The sequence below is a fragment of the Dendronephthya gigantea genome, unplaced genomic scaffold (assembly GCF_004324835.1).
Source record: "Dendronephthya gigantea isolate DGI-Jeju-01 unplaced genomic scaffold, DenGig_1.0 000001F, whole genome shotgun sequence".
In the NCBI taxonomy this organism is placed as follows: domain Eukaryota; kingdom Metazoa; phylum Cnidaria; class Anthozoa; order Malacalcyonacea; family Nephtheidae; genus Dendronephthya; species Dendronephthya gigantea.
In genome coordinates, this window is record NW_021163011.1 from 6340211 (window position 1) to 6354479 (window position 14269).

The 14269-nt window shown below is 36.2% G+C and overlaps 3 protein-coding genes across 4 annotated transcripts; 2 read left to right on the plus strand and 1 right to left on the minus strand.

Moving 5' to 3' along the window:
* Positions 1-546: 546 nt before the first annotated feature.
* On the plus strand, positions 547-5289 carry LOC114526787 (zonadhesin-like). 2 transcript variants are annotated; one of them, XM_028548309.1, is made up of 6 exons: positions 547-596; positions 2348-2420; positions 3051-3302; positions 3817-4056; positions 4155-4424; positions 4636-5289. In XM_028548309.1, the coding sequence occupies exons 2-6, from the start codon at positions 2354-2356 to the stop codon at positions 4890-4892; spliced, it is 1086 nt and encodes a 361-aa protein (XP_028404110.1). In that variant the 5' UTR covers positions 547-596; positions 2348-2353; the 3' UTR covers positions 4893-5289. The 2 variants fall into 2 exon arrangements, with proteins under 2 accessions (XP_028404110.1, XP_028404114.1); XM_028548313.1 differs by lacking the exon at positions 547-596 and having other exon boundaries at positions 2107-2420.
* A 1287-nt stretch (positions 5290-6576) lies between these two features.
* On the plus strand, positions 6577-12105 carry LOC114527008 (SCO-spondin-like). The gene is made up of 8 exons (XM_028548571.1): positions 6577-6765; positions 7209-7284; positions 9510-9740; positions 9912-10163; positions 10497-10721; positions 11011-11166; positions 11289-11497; positions 11944-12105. Exons 2-7 carry the CDS (start codon positions 7215-7217, stop codon positions 11480-11482), a joined length of 1128 nt encoding a protein of 375 aa, XP_028404372.1. The 5' UTR covers positions 6577-6765; positions 7209-7214; the 3' UTR covers positions 11483-11497; positions 11944-12105.
* Positions 12106-12387: 282 nt separating this feature from the next.
* LOC114527014 (cell division cycle protein 123 homolog) lies at positions 12388-13799 on the minus strand. The gene has a single exon (XM_028548585.1). It carries the CDS (start codon positions 13685-13687, stop codon positions 12698-12700), a length of 990 nt encoding a protein of 329 aa, XP_028404386.1. The 5' UTR covers positions 13688-13799; the 3' UTR covers positions 12388-12697.
* Between the last annotated feature and the right edge of the window lie 470 nt (positions 13800-14269).

A 14269-nucleotide genomic window follows, 5' to 3' on the forward strand; every position in this document is an offset into this window, starting at 1 on the left:
ACGCCCTATCCCCTCTGAATTCTGAAACGCATTTGAAACTGATGCGAGAGCCTCGTGACTCTCGACTCCTTTCTTACTCTCCTCCCCTTAACCATTACAAATACTTCAGATATTAGGAAGCTCAATCGCATTAGGAATTAGGATACAAATTTGCATGGTTGCGCGTGGTTTAATAATTTATAGAGCGCATGCACGCATTGCATGGAGAAGAGAAAAAGAAGAGAATGCCGGCGTTGACAGGTTTTTTAAGCATTCAAAAACCAAGTTCTTAATAACCGTCAATAACCCTTCGTTTCCTAGAACGGTTTATAACCAAATCATTCTTTCTCTCGACGTTGTTACCTGAAGATACTCGACATTTCTTCCTCGTCAGTATTAATATATGCAATTACACTGATCCGGCGCTTAGCCAAGTGCTTGTGGGCATGGAACATTCTTCAAAGAACCTGCCCATGCAGTAACGCGCATAATCACTCATCAGTAAATCCGCACTTGTCACATGCCATGATATTTAAATACCCTGACTTGATGCTGTAAAGTACTTTTCACCAGGCACCATTGGAGCAGTGTTCGAATAACGAATTGCTAATCATCAGGTAACTATATATGTTATTTTTCATAGCACTTTTTTTGTATATATGCATGCATTATAAAGCATTTCATTTGTATCTTATATTGTATGGATTTTTCATTCTGCAAATTTGAATGTTATCGTTTTGGGCAGTTTATTACAATAATACAAAAAGTGGATCATTTGATATTCAAACGGGCATCAGCGTGCTCAAGTTGCTTAACTCTAATATTTCATTTTTCCATTTCTATTTTCATTGTCAACGTTATAGTTTACAAGTGCATGAGTGCGTTATAGTTTACGGACTGCATGGGCACGATATTTTATCGATATAGTGGCCTATGATAACTTCCAAGCTCTGCTTTCATCAACGCGTCAATATCATACTTATTTGTGTTATCAGTTTCATAACTGCAAGTATATTTGGTAAGATTGTAGTTCTCAATTGACTTCCGCGGACTGGCACGCGATATGTTTGACCCGGCCGGTCTGTTACAGGCTAAAATGAAAGTTATTTGGAGCATTATAGAGAGAAATATAATAGTTTATAGACAAATATTAAGAATTAAAAAATTAAGGGCCTCTGGTTAGAGTATTGTTTTTCAATATTGTAGAAGATACCTTTTTTTTACGAAACTTTTTCGAACTGGCGGACATAAGTTTATTTTATACCAGGCGACATTTACTTAGAAACAGCTTTGGATCAGCTATATAGGCCCCTACCAATATTATACCGTTAGATGTTAGCCATTCCATTATAGTCTTTTTTATTTTAAATACTTAATTGGTCCCGGAAACCGTTAAATTTTGAACTGTGAATCAGAAACATAGGCAACGAGTCAACGACTTACCGGTATTGAAGAGCAAGTCTTTCTGTGCCGGATCTGATCATTAGACTGTTGACAGGACATGCATGCATATACTAGAAAAATTATCAAGAAGACAATATAACCTATAGGCAAGAGTAAGGAAGTTGATGAGCTCGATGCTCAATGTTCCTGCTCTATAAAGTTTTTAATCACTTCACCGCACGGGTTGGGTCACTTCACAGTGACGTATATATCTATAATTAACGCCCATGCAAGAATTGCCGTTATGGAAATTCATGCACAAAGTCTGCCACATTTGAATTTCTTTGTATAAGGAAGTACTCGACCAGTAGCGAGGAATAGATTGAATTATTCAAGTGAATTAATCGCTCCTGGCGCACGGTTGAGACTGTTTATAGGTCTCTCTACAGTGACGTACACGGGGACCATAATAGAATAATCTTGTACAATATTTCAATAATATACAAGGATATTGCAAGGATTGGTGTTGCCTTTCAACATCTAGTTAATTCATGACGGGATTTTGTGGTTTCCTGCTTCCTATTTTTGATCTGCAATTTCTGATTTTTTATCTGGAAAAGCCTCCACACTCATTTGATATATATATTATAAATTATATATATTTATACATTATATATATTTATAATTATAATTTTGTTGTTTTCACTTCAAGCGAATATATTATATTAATACTGGGTCGGGATAACGTGTTACTAATATTATAAATGTCATTATATTCTCTATGCCTAGTTATTATAGGCATTCATTGTAGCAAGGAAACATCACAAAATATATTATCTGAGATTTTCTATATGAGATACTATTTTTTTCCTAAATGCCGAGCGGATAGTTAACTGTTTAAGCTTCGTGTTACCGTTATATAGTATCAAAATAGTGCTAAAGACGGCAGATAACATAATGTTTTTGTATGCTCTCCCTTGTATAGTTCAGAATGTTTATTGCGGGCTTTTTATTCGTGGTCACCCTTTCAAATCTGGATTTGTCAGCAGCACAGCCAGGTATTTACATATAACTGATTCGTCTTTATTTCAACACCATGTGATTCACTGCGCATGTCATGTAATGAAGTTGCGTAGAAACTTTTTTCAAAAATAGTTATATATATATCCATCTACAAACAATTTCATACAATGAAAACCTATCTGAGCCTAAATTATAATCTTTTGAACTTAGTGGAAGCTTTAGTTTCGCAAGTTTTAACTTATTGTTTGGCAGCAATGCAGCATTGTGGTTGTATCCACTTTGTTGAAGAGGTTTTTTTGCCAGTCGATTTAACGCCTTACAGCTTAATTACTTCTCCCGTAGAAATTCTTTAAGCTTCTTAATATTCTTCTAATCACCGTTTCTTGTTTATAGCCGGACACTTTAGGCACAAAAAATGCCTTTATAGGATTAAATTTATTTAAAAAGCATCGAAAACGACCTCCGTTTTAGAGAGCACAAATACTAATGGGCACTATGCATGAAATTTATTCATGATTAGATATACGCGCGCATGCATATATTCACCGCCCAAAGCAACATAAAGAGAAACTTTCAACAATAATTTGAAATGAGGTTTGGTTCTTGCAACTTTACTAAGATGATGAGTTGCGATGTATTAAAACTTTATTTTAATTGTACAATAGATGCCGAAGAACTCCCATCACTATGCTGTATTACTGGTGACAGAAGAAATTATCGAATCAACACAACATTTATAACAGCTGATTGTAAATCTAAATGTGTTTGTACTCAAGATGCATATCTTGCCTGTATTCCACTCTGTCCAAAGGCTATCCTAAAATGCCCTGTTGGTTTTAAACAACAAAGCGTCAACGAAACGGTGACCCAAACTTGTAATTGTCCAAAATACGAATGTGTACGAATACCAGGAGAAGGTTGGTGTCGTATGTTTCACTATAGCAGTGGCGTAGCCAGCCTGACGATTTTGTCCCGCTATGTAAATTTCGAGTTATTATCATTATTCCTGAATCCTGTCTTTAGAAATTGATTTTTTTCACAGTCAGTGAACACCAAAATATTAGCATAGCAGGACAACTCGTCAGGCTGGCTACATGCACTACCGTTCATTATAGTTTCGTGCACAATATGAACGGATAAACATGTTGACGTAAATGAGGTGGAATACGATAAGAAAATGACCGGAAATAAGTATACATGTATACACGTAAAACATACCTAGAAATTGAAAATGTTAAATGTATCCAATGTCATGCAGTATAATTGAATGATATATATACGATAATATAGCTATACAGATCCTACATTCATTTGGGATTTCAAAAGACGTTCATTGAGCAAGGGAACTTGGAAAAAGACAGCTGAAATATTTGACAAGAATAATTTTTCGAGTGAAAAGTCATCAACATAAATTTTTCTCTTTAATTTTAGCCACCTCAAGCCCAAATCTTTGTCGGTATGGAGGTAAACGCTACAAACCAGGAGATGAATTTACGAGAAATTGCCAAGAAAGATGTCGTTGTCAAAACAGTGGTCAAGTAAAATGCGTTTCTTTATGTCCGAATAACAAAGCTTGTATGGTTGATCACACAGAAAAGAATGTGCTGGTGCCAACACCTGACAACAAGTGTCAATGCTTAGTTAAGGCTTGCAAGCCTTTACCATACACTGGTAAGTTATAAACCATACAAATGTGTAGTATAACTTTTCTTGCAACTTTATTTTGCTGATTGAATTAAAAAAGCTTTTGTTTGCATTTTATTTTGTAGACAAGTGTGATGTGAATGGTCAAACATACTGGTCAGGTGATAGTTTTGTGCCTTCCGATTGCTCAAACAGATGTACCTGTACTCCTGGTGGGAAGATATTTTGTATGCCGCTCTGCTTGCCACAGGGAAATCATTGTGAACTAGGAGAACAAGCAGTAACGGTGCAAGAAACAGTTCTGGGAACTAACTGTACATGCCCATCTTACAAATGTGCCAAGAGCGATAATCACAATTCCGTCGTCGGTCAGGTTATCAACCCGAGTGCACAAGGTATTGTAATCTCCTTAATAGCCGAAGAAATGATTATGGATCGAGTTGATGTTTTTTGCCACCATAGATATCTTTACGTGCTGTATTTTTGGATGAGACCTATACTCAGTTTATCTAAAATAGAAGTGCATTAGGTTTAATTTATATCGAAGAAGATGACTATAATCTCACGTGATGTTCTATTGCATAATGTTTTCTTTTCTTTTTATAGTACCAACACACATTTTTCCTAAGCATCAATGTACAACATCCAGCGGAATGACTTATCCTATTGGTTCAGTTTTCGCTGACAAAAACTGTACTTCTCAATGCTTTTGTCAAAATGGTGGCGTAATTTCATGTCATGCCTTATGCGCTCCCGTGGTTCCCGATAGCTCATGCACGAATCCTAAAATTGTACAAATACCGACTGCCATTCATGATGCTCAAGGAAAGAGTTGTTATTGTCCACACGAGACGTGTGCCTGACCGCACAAAGCAACTGGATTGTATTGAAAACTAAGAACTAGCGCTTAGATGAACTATATATGTTATCATAAAATTTTTCTAAGTGTAAGTAGACTAGGATATATATTATATGATTTGATTTGAGTGACCCGTATAGTACTTAGATGTACTTTTTATGGATTCTGTACATTAATTTTGCTATATAGTAAACGTAACATGTGAAATAAAATGAAATGACACATATTTATGATTACAATTCAAACAATTCCCCAGGATTGTCGGGCGAGTTTCTCGTACATGTGGATTACTTCTCAATGCAAAACCACGGACCTCCAAATGCGAAAATATATGTTCTGTCCCTCCAAACAGTTCATAGATGCTTTGCGGTTCGCGACTAAACCCAATACCCTGCTCGATGGGAAATAGCTAAATGTTGTCGGATTATAAAAGCCAAATACTAGTCTTCTGGACTCTGATTAAGAACAATCTTTGTTTTACACGAAAAAAGCTACCCGTTGGCCGTTGCATTAGTTAACTTTCAAAAAGGAAATGGCTGGAAGTCTGTCCGACACCGTCTTATATAAAAGTTGGTTTATCGATGAGGTCATGAGGATAGGATTCGAACCCACGCCTGTCAATTAGCAGTCCATCAAGGACGGGGGGAGACATATCTTCAAAAAACAAGAAAATGGATTGAAGTCTTGAAATCCGACACCTACTTTAAAGGAGATTTAAATCGACGAGGTTGAGATGGGATTTGAACCCACGTACGCGTTCAGAGCACAATGGATTAGCATGTTCTTAGCATCACCTTTTTTTACTTTTGGCACCTTGTTTTGGGTTGTGTAAATGTTCCTTGCAGAAGATTTCACTGGCGTGTTCGACCTTAGAGTTCAAATCTCTTGAGCTTATCACAAAACTTGTACTGATGACTAGAAATTGATGGAAACACTAATATTGTTTCGAATGGATAGTATTTACCTGAAGGTTATTCTAATTATACAATATACTTTGCGCATTTGGGTTGCAAACCTGGCCAATAACGGAATTCTGATGATCGCCATTTTTGACACATTTCTAAGATGGGCATGCAAAGTTAGTTATCAGAACTGTTTTTTCATTGCACTGGTATTGCTTGTTTTCAAATCTCGTCTTAAAACATAGCTATACCAAACTTCTTGCAACTGATTTATATAACCACGCCTGATTGATTACTCCGTCTCGTGTCTCGTCAAACCATAGGTCAAACACACAGACGACATTAGCAACTGAGGCTCGAACATACCAAAACTGAGTTAAAAATTGTACAAAAACAAGATATAAGAGAATAAAGAGATACTTCGAGAACTGTTGAGGGAAACTTCGTCGACAAGAAACAGTCACCTTCTGTTGCTTCCAGAAAGCTGTTGTTTCAATACTGCACATGTTAAATAGACGTACTGTTGAAAAGAAGGACATCTGGAGGAAATGAGATTACTGATAACTCTCAGACTCAGTAATCAGTATTAGTCATGGTGTGGGATCGAATGTAAAATGCCGAGCGTCCCAAGAAAACTGGTACAAATAATTTCTTTTTGAGACAAAATCCATGCATAATTGAGAATCGATATTCAGTCCTCCGTAGCAAGCATGCTCTTCAGATTTTGGCATTATATTAATTTATATATGGCAACCTCTCTTCTGAGTGTTGGTATGCGGTATCTGGATCATTTTACCTCTTTCCTCGACACACGATGGCACCGTCAATCATCACCTCATCCAAACCCGTGCAAATGATTAATTAACAGAAGTTAAAAAGACGCTTGTAGTGTCAAAGAGGTTCATATATCGTCAAAGCTTCGATCAAACATTACCAGCGATAACCAGCCAAGTTTTTCAATTGCCAATCCTATACGTAAGTTATCTTAATTTATCTTAACTGATGTTGAAAAGTAGTGTTTTAACCATACTGTATGTTGGTAGGCTAAACCTTTACAGTCATTACTCTATAGGAACTCTTTGTGTTGAAATTATATTATTAAGAAATAATATTTGTTTAGTGACTACGACTCCCAGACACACCAGCAGTTCGGTTCGGTAACGTGCTGACGTTGTGCATATTTTATCACTAAGTGTGAGCTTTACCTGGTAACCTTTCATGATAAGAAATTTTGTGCCTAAAACAGCAGTTTTAAATTGCGAGTAAGTTCACCGCACGGCAGCAGGCGCTATATTCGGTTCATCCGTCATCCTTTGTCATCCTATACTCTTTCTACCATATTCCATATTCTGCGTGCTGCGTCACTCCATCAACATATCGTAGCTGATGTTTATCTGAAGTCTGAATTTTCATTTTAGTTCAAGATGTTCACAAGAGGTATTTTACTGCTGATGAGCATTTTACGGTGTTCTTCAATGCCAGATCATATGATAGGTAATATCTATATATATATATATAGTATATATAGCTTGAAAATTGCCTAAACTTCGCATGTTTCTGATTGTTCTGGATGCTCTAGTTCATTACGAGCCAAAGCGTTTGTTTACATTACGACTGGATATAATTTTTGAACTTCATAATCTAGTTAAACAATAATTCGGATAAAAAATAATCATGGTATGTTTGCCCCACTTAAAGTTTATACCTCGCGAACATTAAAGGCTCGTTTACAATTTTTGCTGCGATTTTAAGTGCGATTTTCTTCTTTTGATAGATGTGAATGAGTAATTAGTTACGAATGCTCTGATGTATAAGAGCTCTTATTTGTACATCAGTAACTAATTTACTCGTTCACATCTATCAAAAGAGGAAAATCGCACATAAAATCGCATGCACAATGCGCAGTTTTTCACTAAAATCAAGTTTTGAAACAAGTTTATAATTTTTCATCTCTTTGTTTTTCTTTTCCACTCGACGTCCCACTTTGGGTTATCAAAAATGAAAACATAAATTAAGCTAAGATGACTCACAAATCACAATAACATAAAACACAAAATTTCAATATTAACTCTAATAACAATTTTCAGTTGACCAAAAGATAGATGGAAGGTAAACATGTTATAAAGAATATAGATATAGATGCATATACAGAGGGGATACATCTAGATATAGATGACTCTAGATGACTAATGAAAATTATGAAATCACCCTATGAGTATTCAGCGGGAGCGCGGAGACATGATATCGCACTATACTGCATGACAAGCGCAGATAAGGTGAGGTATGTGCATTACAGTCGATTATTAAAGATTTTAATCTCAAATGCCATGAAACACGTAACAAAGCGAACACCCTAAGAACGTAAGAACGAGTTTGAGAGCGAAGTTGCATGTACTTGCCGTTATACTTCCCTTTCCTTTTTCATTTTATCACTGAACGTTTTACTTCTGTCACCGCATAAATTGGTTATCATGCACTGCACACTAAAATTAGGTATGCTCGCAACTTACAACTCCTTTCTATCAGAATGTAAGATCAGATTTCAGAGCACGGTTGTGTTGTCTGTTTTGGGTTGCAACAACATATTCTAAATAGATAACATGGGTTGAATAGGATGACTTAAGAGCCACAATCAGGGTTGAATAGGAAGAGCCTGAGAGCCACAATCAGGTTGTTGCAATAAAGGAGCTTTCAAAAAAAAATTGTGCTTTAAAATCAAAGAGGATTTTTTGGAAATTCATTTCCCATAAACGTACTGTATTTGACGCATGACGAATTGGTTTAAGATTGTGACTTGAGTTTGATTGAGAATTTTGTAGACCTATATTATAAGGATAAGGTATATTGTATATTGTATGTCGGATGAATGAATAATAAGCGGGTAAATCAATATTCTTATATAACCATAAACGTACTCCTAAAAGTGGAGTAAAAATTCAATGTTTAAATTTGAATGCATGCTTGTTATGATACGTCAGTAAAATGATGAACCTATATATAAGTGAATGAAATTGTTACGATATGATAAACCCAACATAACAATCTGAGGCCGGTTGTATCAAGCCCGTTTAGCTTAAACGGAGAATAAATCAAAATTAAATAACACTCTTACAACTCTCTGAAATGAGTCAACTTGAATATTATGCACTGAATATGTGGTTGTAGGCAGTATCTTTGTATATTAAGGTCAAAAGCATTTAGTTTGCTTGTTGAATAAAACGTTAGACTTGCTTTCTATTTTGAACTTATCCACCGTTTAAGCTAAACGGGTTTGATACAACCGGCCTCTGATAAAAACCTAACCAGGCTTAAATTGCATGCATTAATTGTGCTCACGATTTGTCGTAACATTAAACAGTTATTTAATAAAAAGTTACTTTTCGATTCAGTTGTATTTTCGCTCAATACAAAATTAAAACCCCAAACGATTTAAATCACCTAATGTTTTGATTTAAATGCCCTAAAACCAAAAAATGCACTGAAATAAAGTTTATAATTTGTCTATTGCGTATATAATGATAAAATGTCCATAACATGCATCGTTATTCTGCAGAAGTGACATGAGTGAAAGAACCGAGGGGCGCGTAAACACAAGTTATGTGTTCAAAAGAACGTCAGTTTTTTTATATTATTATTAGAATACCAACTGGCAGCTCTGACGCTATATATGCGACGATTTATATGACAAGTATATAATATATTTGAATTTTTTTCCTTAGATACGTGTTCTGATGGAGGAAGAATGTATAAACCTGGTGAAAGGTTTATTTCTGTTGATTGTTCTGGTTCATGTGTTTGTGGTCGGGATGGAGGTGTATCATGTGTCAGTCTGTGTCCGCCCAAAGATATTAGATGCAAGATGGATGAGGAAAAAGTTCCGTTTTCACGTAGTATAGCCAACAGTACTTGCAAATGTCCAGAATGGCGATGTGAGAAAAGAAAAATTATAGGTCAGTATTCACAGTGTCACCAAAGCCTATAACGAAAGACGTGTCATGCACTGCAGTGCGGGGCGGGGGAAATCTATTTAGATGAAATCGTGTAATTTGATTATCCTTGGATTATACTTCAATAGCTACGACGCTACGTTCTATTTTACTAATTTAATCCTCATATTTTAGGCTTTCGCTCTCCAGCGAAGATGGATGTTTGTGTTGATGGTAATAATCATTATAATCCCGGAGAAAAATTCATTTCTGCAGATTGTACAGGCCGCTGTACATGCTTCTCAGGAAAGAAAGTTGGATGCGAGTCTTTGTGCCCAACAGTTAAAGTAATCTGTAAACCTGGTGAGATCAAGAAACAATGGAGCGAGCAAATTCCTGGTAGTAAATGTTCTTGCCCAAGGTGGATATGTGTCAAGAAAGCTAAAGGTAAAAATGACTTTTTGTCATTTTGATAGACACACACCGGGACCAGGGGACAATTTGAAGGCATTAGTGGTAATTAGTGGCGATCCATTTGTTCTCTGCTATTCACGCCATCTTGAATTTGATACGTAATCATTTTTTCCAGTCGTAATTTTTTTCCGTAATCGCGGTTTGAAACGACGTTTTCCCAGCAGTTTAAGATGTCTAAAAACATTCCTAAAGTCCTTCTAAAAGCTCAAAAAGGAGAAATTAAGACACCCTGTAGATGACTTTATTCATCCTTTGTCTGATCGGGAATTAATTACATATTTTTCTATGTTTCCTATTATTTCTTAGAATTCTGCGAGTTTAATGGAGAAAAACACAAAATCGGAGAATATTTTGTACCAAAAGATTGTTTTGGATACTGTCGATGTGATGGACCCGAGGCAATTGGATGTGTGTCTCTATGTCCACCGCATGGTATATACTGCACACCAGGCACACGAAAAGTAAGGACAACTATACCTGTATGGCCAGGAAGAAGCAACTGTACATGTCCTTCTTGGAAATGTGTGAAAGGTAAATTTACAGGACGATATATTCATTTCATTATTTTTACAAACAGGAACTTGAGGAATTCTGCCTGAAGAGAAATTGCAGCATTAGGATTATGCAATGTGCCTTTATCAGTGCTGCGCTTGGGTTTAACGGACGGAAAGCTTTACCATGAATTAAGTTATCAATTCACCATGCAAAATTTCAGGAACAAATTGTCATTTTATCATCGTTCCATATTTGTCCCTAAAGGTTAAACTATATACACTGTTGCAGTGCTCTATGTGATTTTACTGATTTCTGTTATATTTAGTTAAAAGTATGTGGTACTCTTGGTCAAATTGGACAGAATGTAACGCAAAGTGCGGTGGTGGTATACGCTATAGATTTAGGAAATGCATGGAAAACAAAATATGTATCGGACCGAGTGTAGAAACAGAGGTCTGCAATCAATCACCTTGTAATCCATGTAAGTATGAATCGAAACTAGTATTTACAAATCTAACTATTAGCATTCCAGGTAATAGGTTTTCCCTACGAATTGCCTCATTTTATGCCTTACTTTATTCAGCATATATATACTACCTTTAGCCTATGCAGATGCTCCATGTGGCGCACTGAGAACAAATTCGGCCAAAAGTGGTGTTTGGCCTCGCTGTGATAAACAAGGGTACTTCGAACCTTTACAGTGCGACCCAAGTAAAAGCCAGTGTTGGTGTGTTGATAGATGGGGCATTATTGTTCCGGGCTCAACGAGCATTTCCCATAAACCTCAATGTAATTAGAACGATATTTTAAAGGTAAGTTATAACACGCACGAACCTGTCGACTTTGTTTATAGCGGAAAAAGGTTATGTTTTATTTGATGCCATTGAATTAAGACTACGATTAACACTCAAAGATGGAGAGCTCTTTATAGCCGCGTTTACTTTAGAGCCCTAGATATGGCCTGGAACAGGTCTAGGACAAGTCTAGGTAATCTATTCAAAAATAATGTTCCAGGACCTCTTCTGTTGTGCTGGATTTTGTGGCCTAGACCAGGTCCAGCCAAGGCCAGATAAACGACATTCACACCTAGACCAGGCCAGGTCAAAGCCCGTAGTGTAAACGTGGCTTTTGTTGGTTCGGGTGAACCACTCACTTGAGACCCCAACTCTCAGCAGATTTTATAACCGTCGATCTGCTAGCAGTCATAGTATTTTCCCTATATTTCCCTCAATGTTCAAAATTCATTTAATTTTCTTAGACAGTGTCGCGTTCATCCTCGAAGATTGACAACCACTGCATACAAGAAGAAGTATTATTATCTGAACATAGATTCGTGAATTGACTTAATAGAAAGGCATGTTCAAAGTGCACTAAATTTGCATTTGTGGCATACTCTAATAAACTTGTATAATCATTGAAACACGAAGGGGTTATTTTCTTTTCTTGTTATTTTTATGTTCACGAAATAGTTGCTGTATTTATCTGCGTGGCTAAAGAGAGTGAGGTCAGAGTAGTGTCCGAATGTGTAGTTATTAGAATTTCGGCTGCATTTTATGCTTTGAGCTTTAAAAAAATCCCCGTTTTTATGCTTTGGAAAAATCTGAAAGGCTTTACCCAGGTCGGCATTGAAAAAAAACCCATAACGATATGATACTTCAGCCAATATCTAAGGCTGTTTTATCTTGGGCTTTATATGACAGATTGTGTATGACAAGCATTTCGAGAAATTTAACCATGTGAGTTATGTTGAATACATGTGAAACATGTGCAATCAGCTATTATCCTTTGGATTTGCAACAGAGACCATGATTATGAGTAAAAATTTGAAACCTTATGCCATTTTAGAAAAGTTATATGTGGTGTTAACATTTGCATTTAGATAATCAACTTGATTCTAAATTAAATACTTTGATTATCAAATTAGGATATAGAGATTACAAAGAGGTTATATTTAATATGTGCTTCTTCCATGGCTTCTATAATTTACAAATATTTACTCAATATTAAGTTAGTTACTCATTGTTAGATTCTGCGGACTTCAGAAAATCCACCATTTTGTTGATATCATCACTAGATACTAAATTTAAGTTCTCCTTTGGCATCCGACTGCTAAGGAATGGACTTGGTTGAACACCGGTGCTACTTGTCACAAATCTAAACATGGTTTCCACAGGCTCAACATGCCCATCTGGTTCAACCTGGGACAATTCATCCCATGTAAAAAGTAGTGGATCTGTCATAGCTCCAAAAGGATTAAAATCCATCAATTTTATTAGCTTACTTGACTTGATATATATATCAAAAACATAATTATTATCAGGAAATTTGCCAGATATCTTCTTGTGAAAAAAGTCCTTGATTCGGGAATGTATTTCATCATAATTCTGTGCAATATATGGGTAATGGCTGGCTGTGTCTCGTTGTGATATTGCAATGATATGACCTTTCTTAACAAAACAACGAAACTCGGTTGAGGATGAGATTTCTTGCCATCTCCTGAGTACCAGGAAAAATCCAGATGTTTCCAACAAAGTATTATCCTCACCATCTTCACATTTTCTAAAAGGATTATTTATATCATGGCTTACTCTATCTGAACTCTTCAACAGTAAATATACGTCTGAAGCTGTGGTACACTTCAAAGTCCCATTATAACTTATCCAAGCAGCATCTCTTGGGGCACTCCAGTTTAGTTTGGGAAAAACTTCACCCCCAAGCTCTTGTATTGCATTCTCAATGTTCTTTGTCAGTTCTGTGAAGTTTGGGGCAGTTGCTGTTGTTGCGTTGCAGTCATCAGCTGCTGTCCAGTCCTCAGATTCTGAATCGCTATCATGTTGCAATATTTCTTCTTCATCTTCATTGCCTGGCAATACGACGCCATCTTGATTTAGGTAGTCGATAAACTCGGATGGAAGAGGTATAATTATGCTTCGTATTGAACAGTTCTTAAAAACGTTATACCATTCAGAGAGTTGACAATTTAAAATATGTTTCTGCTTCATTTTCAATCCCCGAATTATAAGCGTTTCAACTTTATAAACGATTGATTACTTTTTCACCGCATTCGTGACTCTCGCAACAATAGCGGAAAATGATGCAACAATAAGGATATAAAGGGGTATAGCAGGATAAAGCTAAACTATTATCTATGACAATCTATGACATTTCTATGACTATGACCAGTTTGTGGTTTGGCCCAGACCGCCCATTCTGAGCCTGCCAGTTTTTTCGATTTTTTTTTGTGAACGTAAGACATCAAATCGTAAAACAAGTCGTGTTTTATACGGCAACCCTCAGTGCATTGCATCACAGCATTGTTCTGAGACAGTGAAACGCCACATTTTTTATAGTGATAGCCTTTACATGAGACCCCTCTGTTTTTATAAATATATATCAGCCACTAACATTTAAAAATTAACAAAAGTTGTCAGTATAGAAAAGTTGTGGATTTTCATGGTAAACTCGATAATGGTAAAATAATGACAGTTTTTATGATAGTTATGGTTCTGTGCGTAACGTTTCATGGTCAGCAAATATTGCTTACCGCTATTTTAACTTCAGCTGGTTTACTTTCTAACCTTCGT

Coding starts and splice junctions, on each gene's coding strand:
- LOC114526787 (XM_028548309.1), top strand. CDS start 2,354: ATGTTTATTGCGGGCTTTTTATTCGTGGTCACCCTTTCAAATCTGGAT. Junction 3,303..3,816: donor TGTACGAATACCAGGAGAAG/GTTGGTGTCGTA, acceptor CTTTAATTTTAG/CCACCTCAAGCCCAAATCTT. Junction 4,425..4,635: donor TATCAACCCGAGTGCACAAG/GTATTGTAATCT, acceptor TTCTTTTTATAG/TACCAACACACATTTTTCCT.
- LOC114527008 (XM_028548571.1), top strand. CDS start 7,215: ATGTTCACAAGAGGTATTTTACTGCTGATGAGCATTTTACGGTGTTCT. Junction 10,722..11,010: donor TTCTTGGAAATGTGTGAAAG/GTAAATTTACAG, acceptor TGTTATATTTAG/TTAAAAGTATGTGGTACTCT. Junction 11,167..11,288: donor TCAATCACCTTGTAATCCAT/GTAAGTATGAAT, acceptor TACTACCTTTAG/CCTATGCAGATGCTCCATGT.
- LOC114527014 (XM_028548585.1), bottom strand. CDS start 13,687: ATGAAGCAGAAACATATTTTAAATTGTCAACTCTCTGAATGGTATAAC.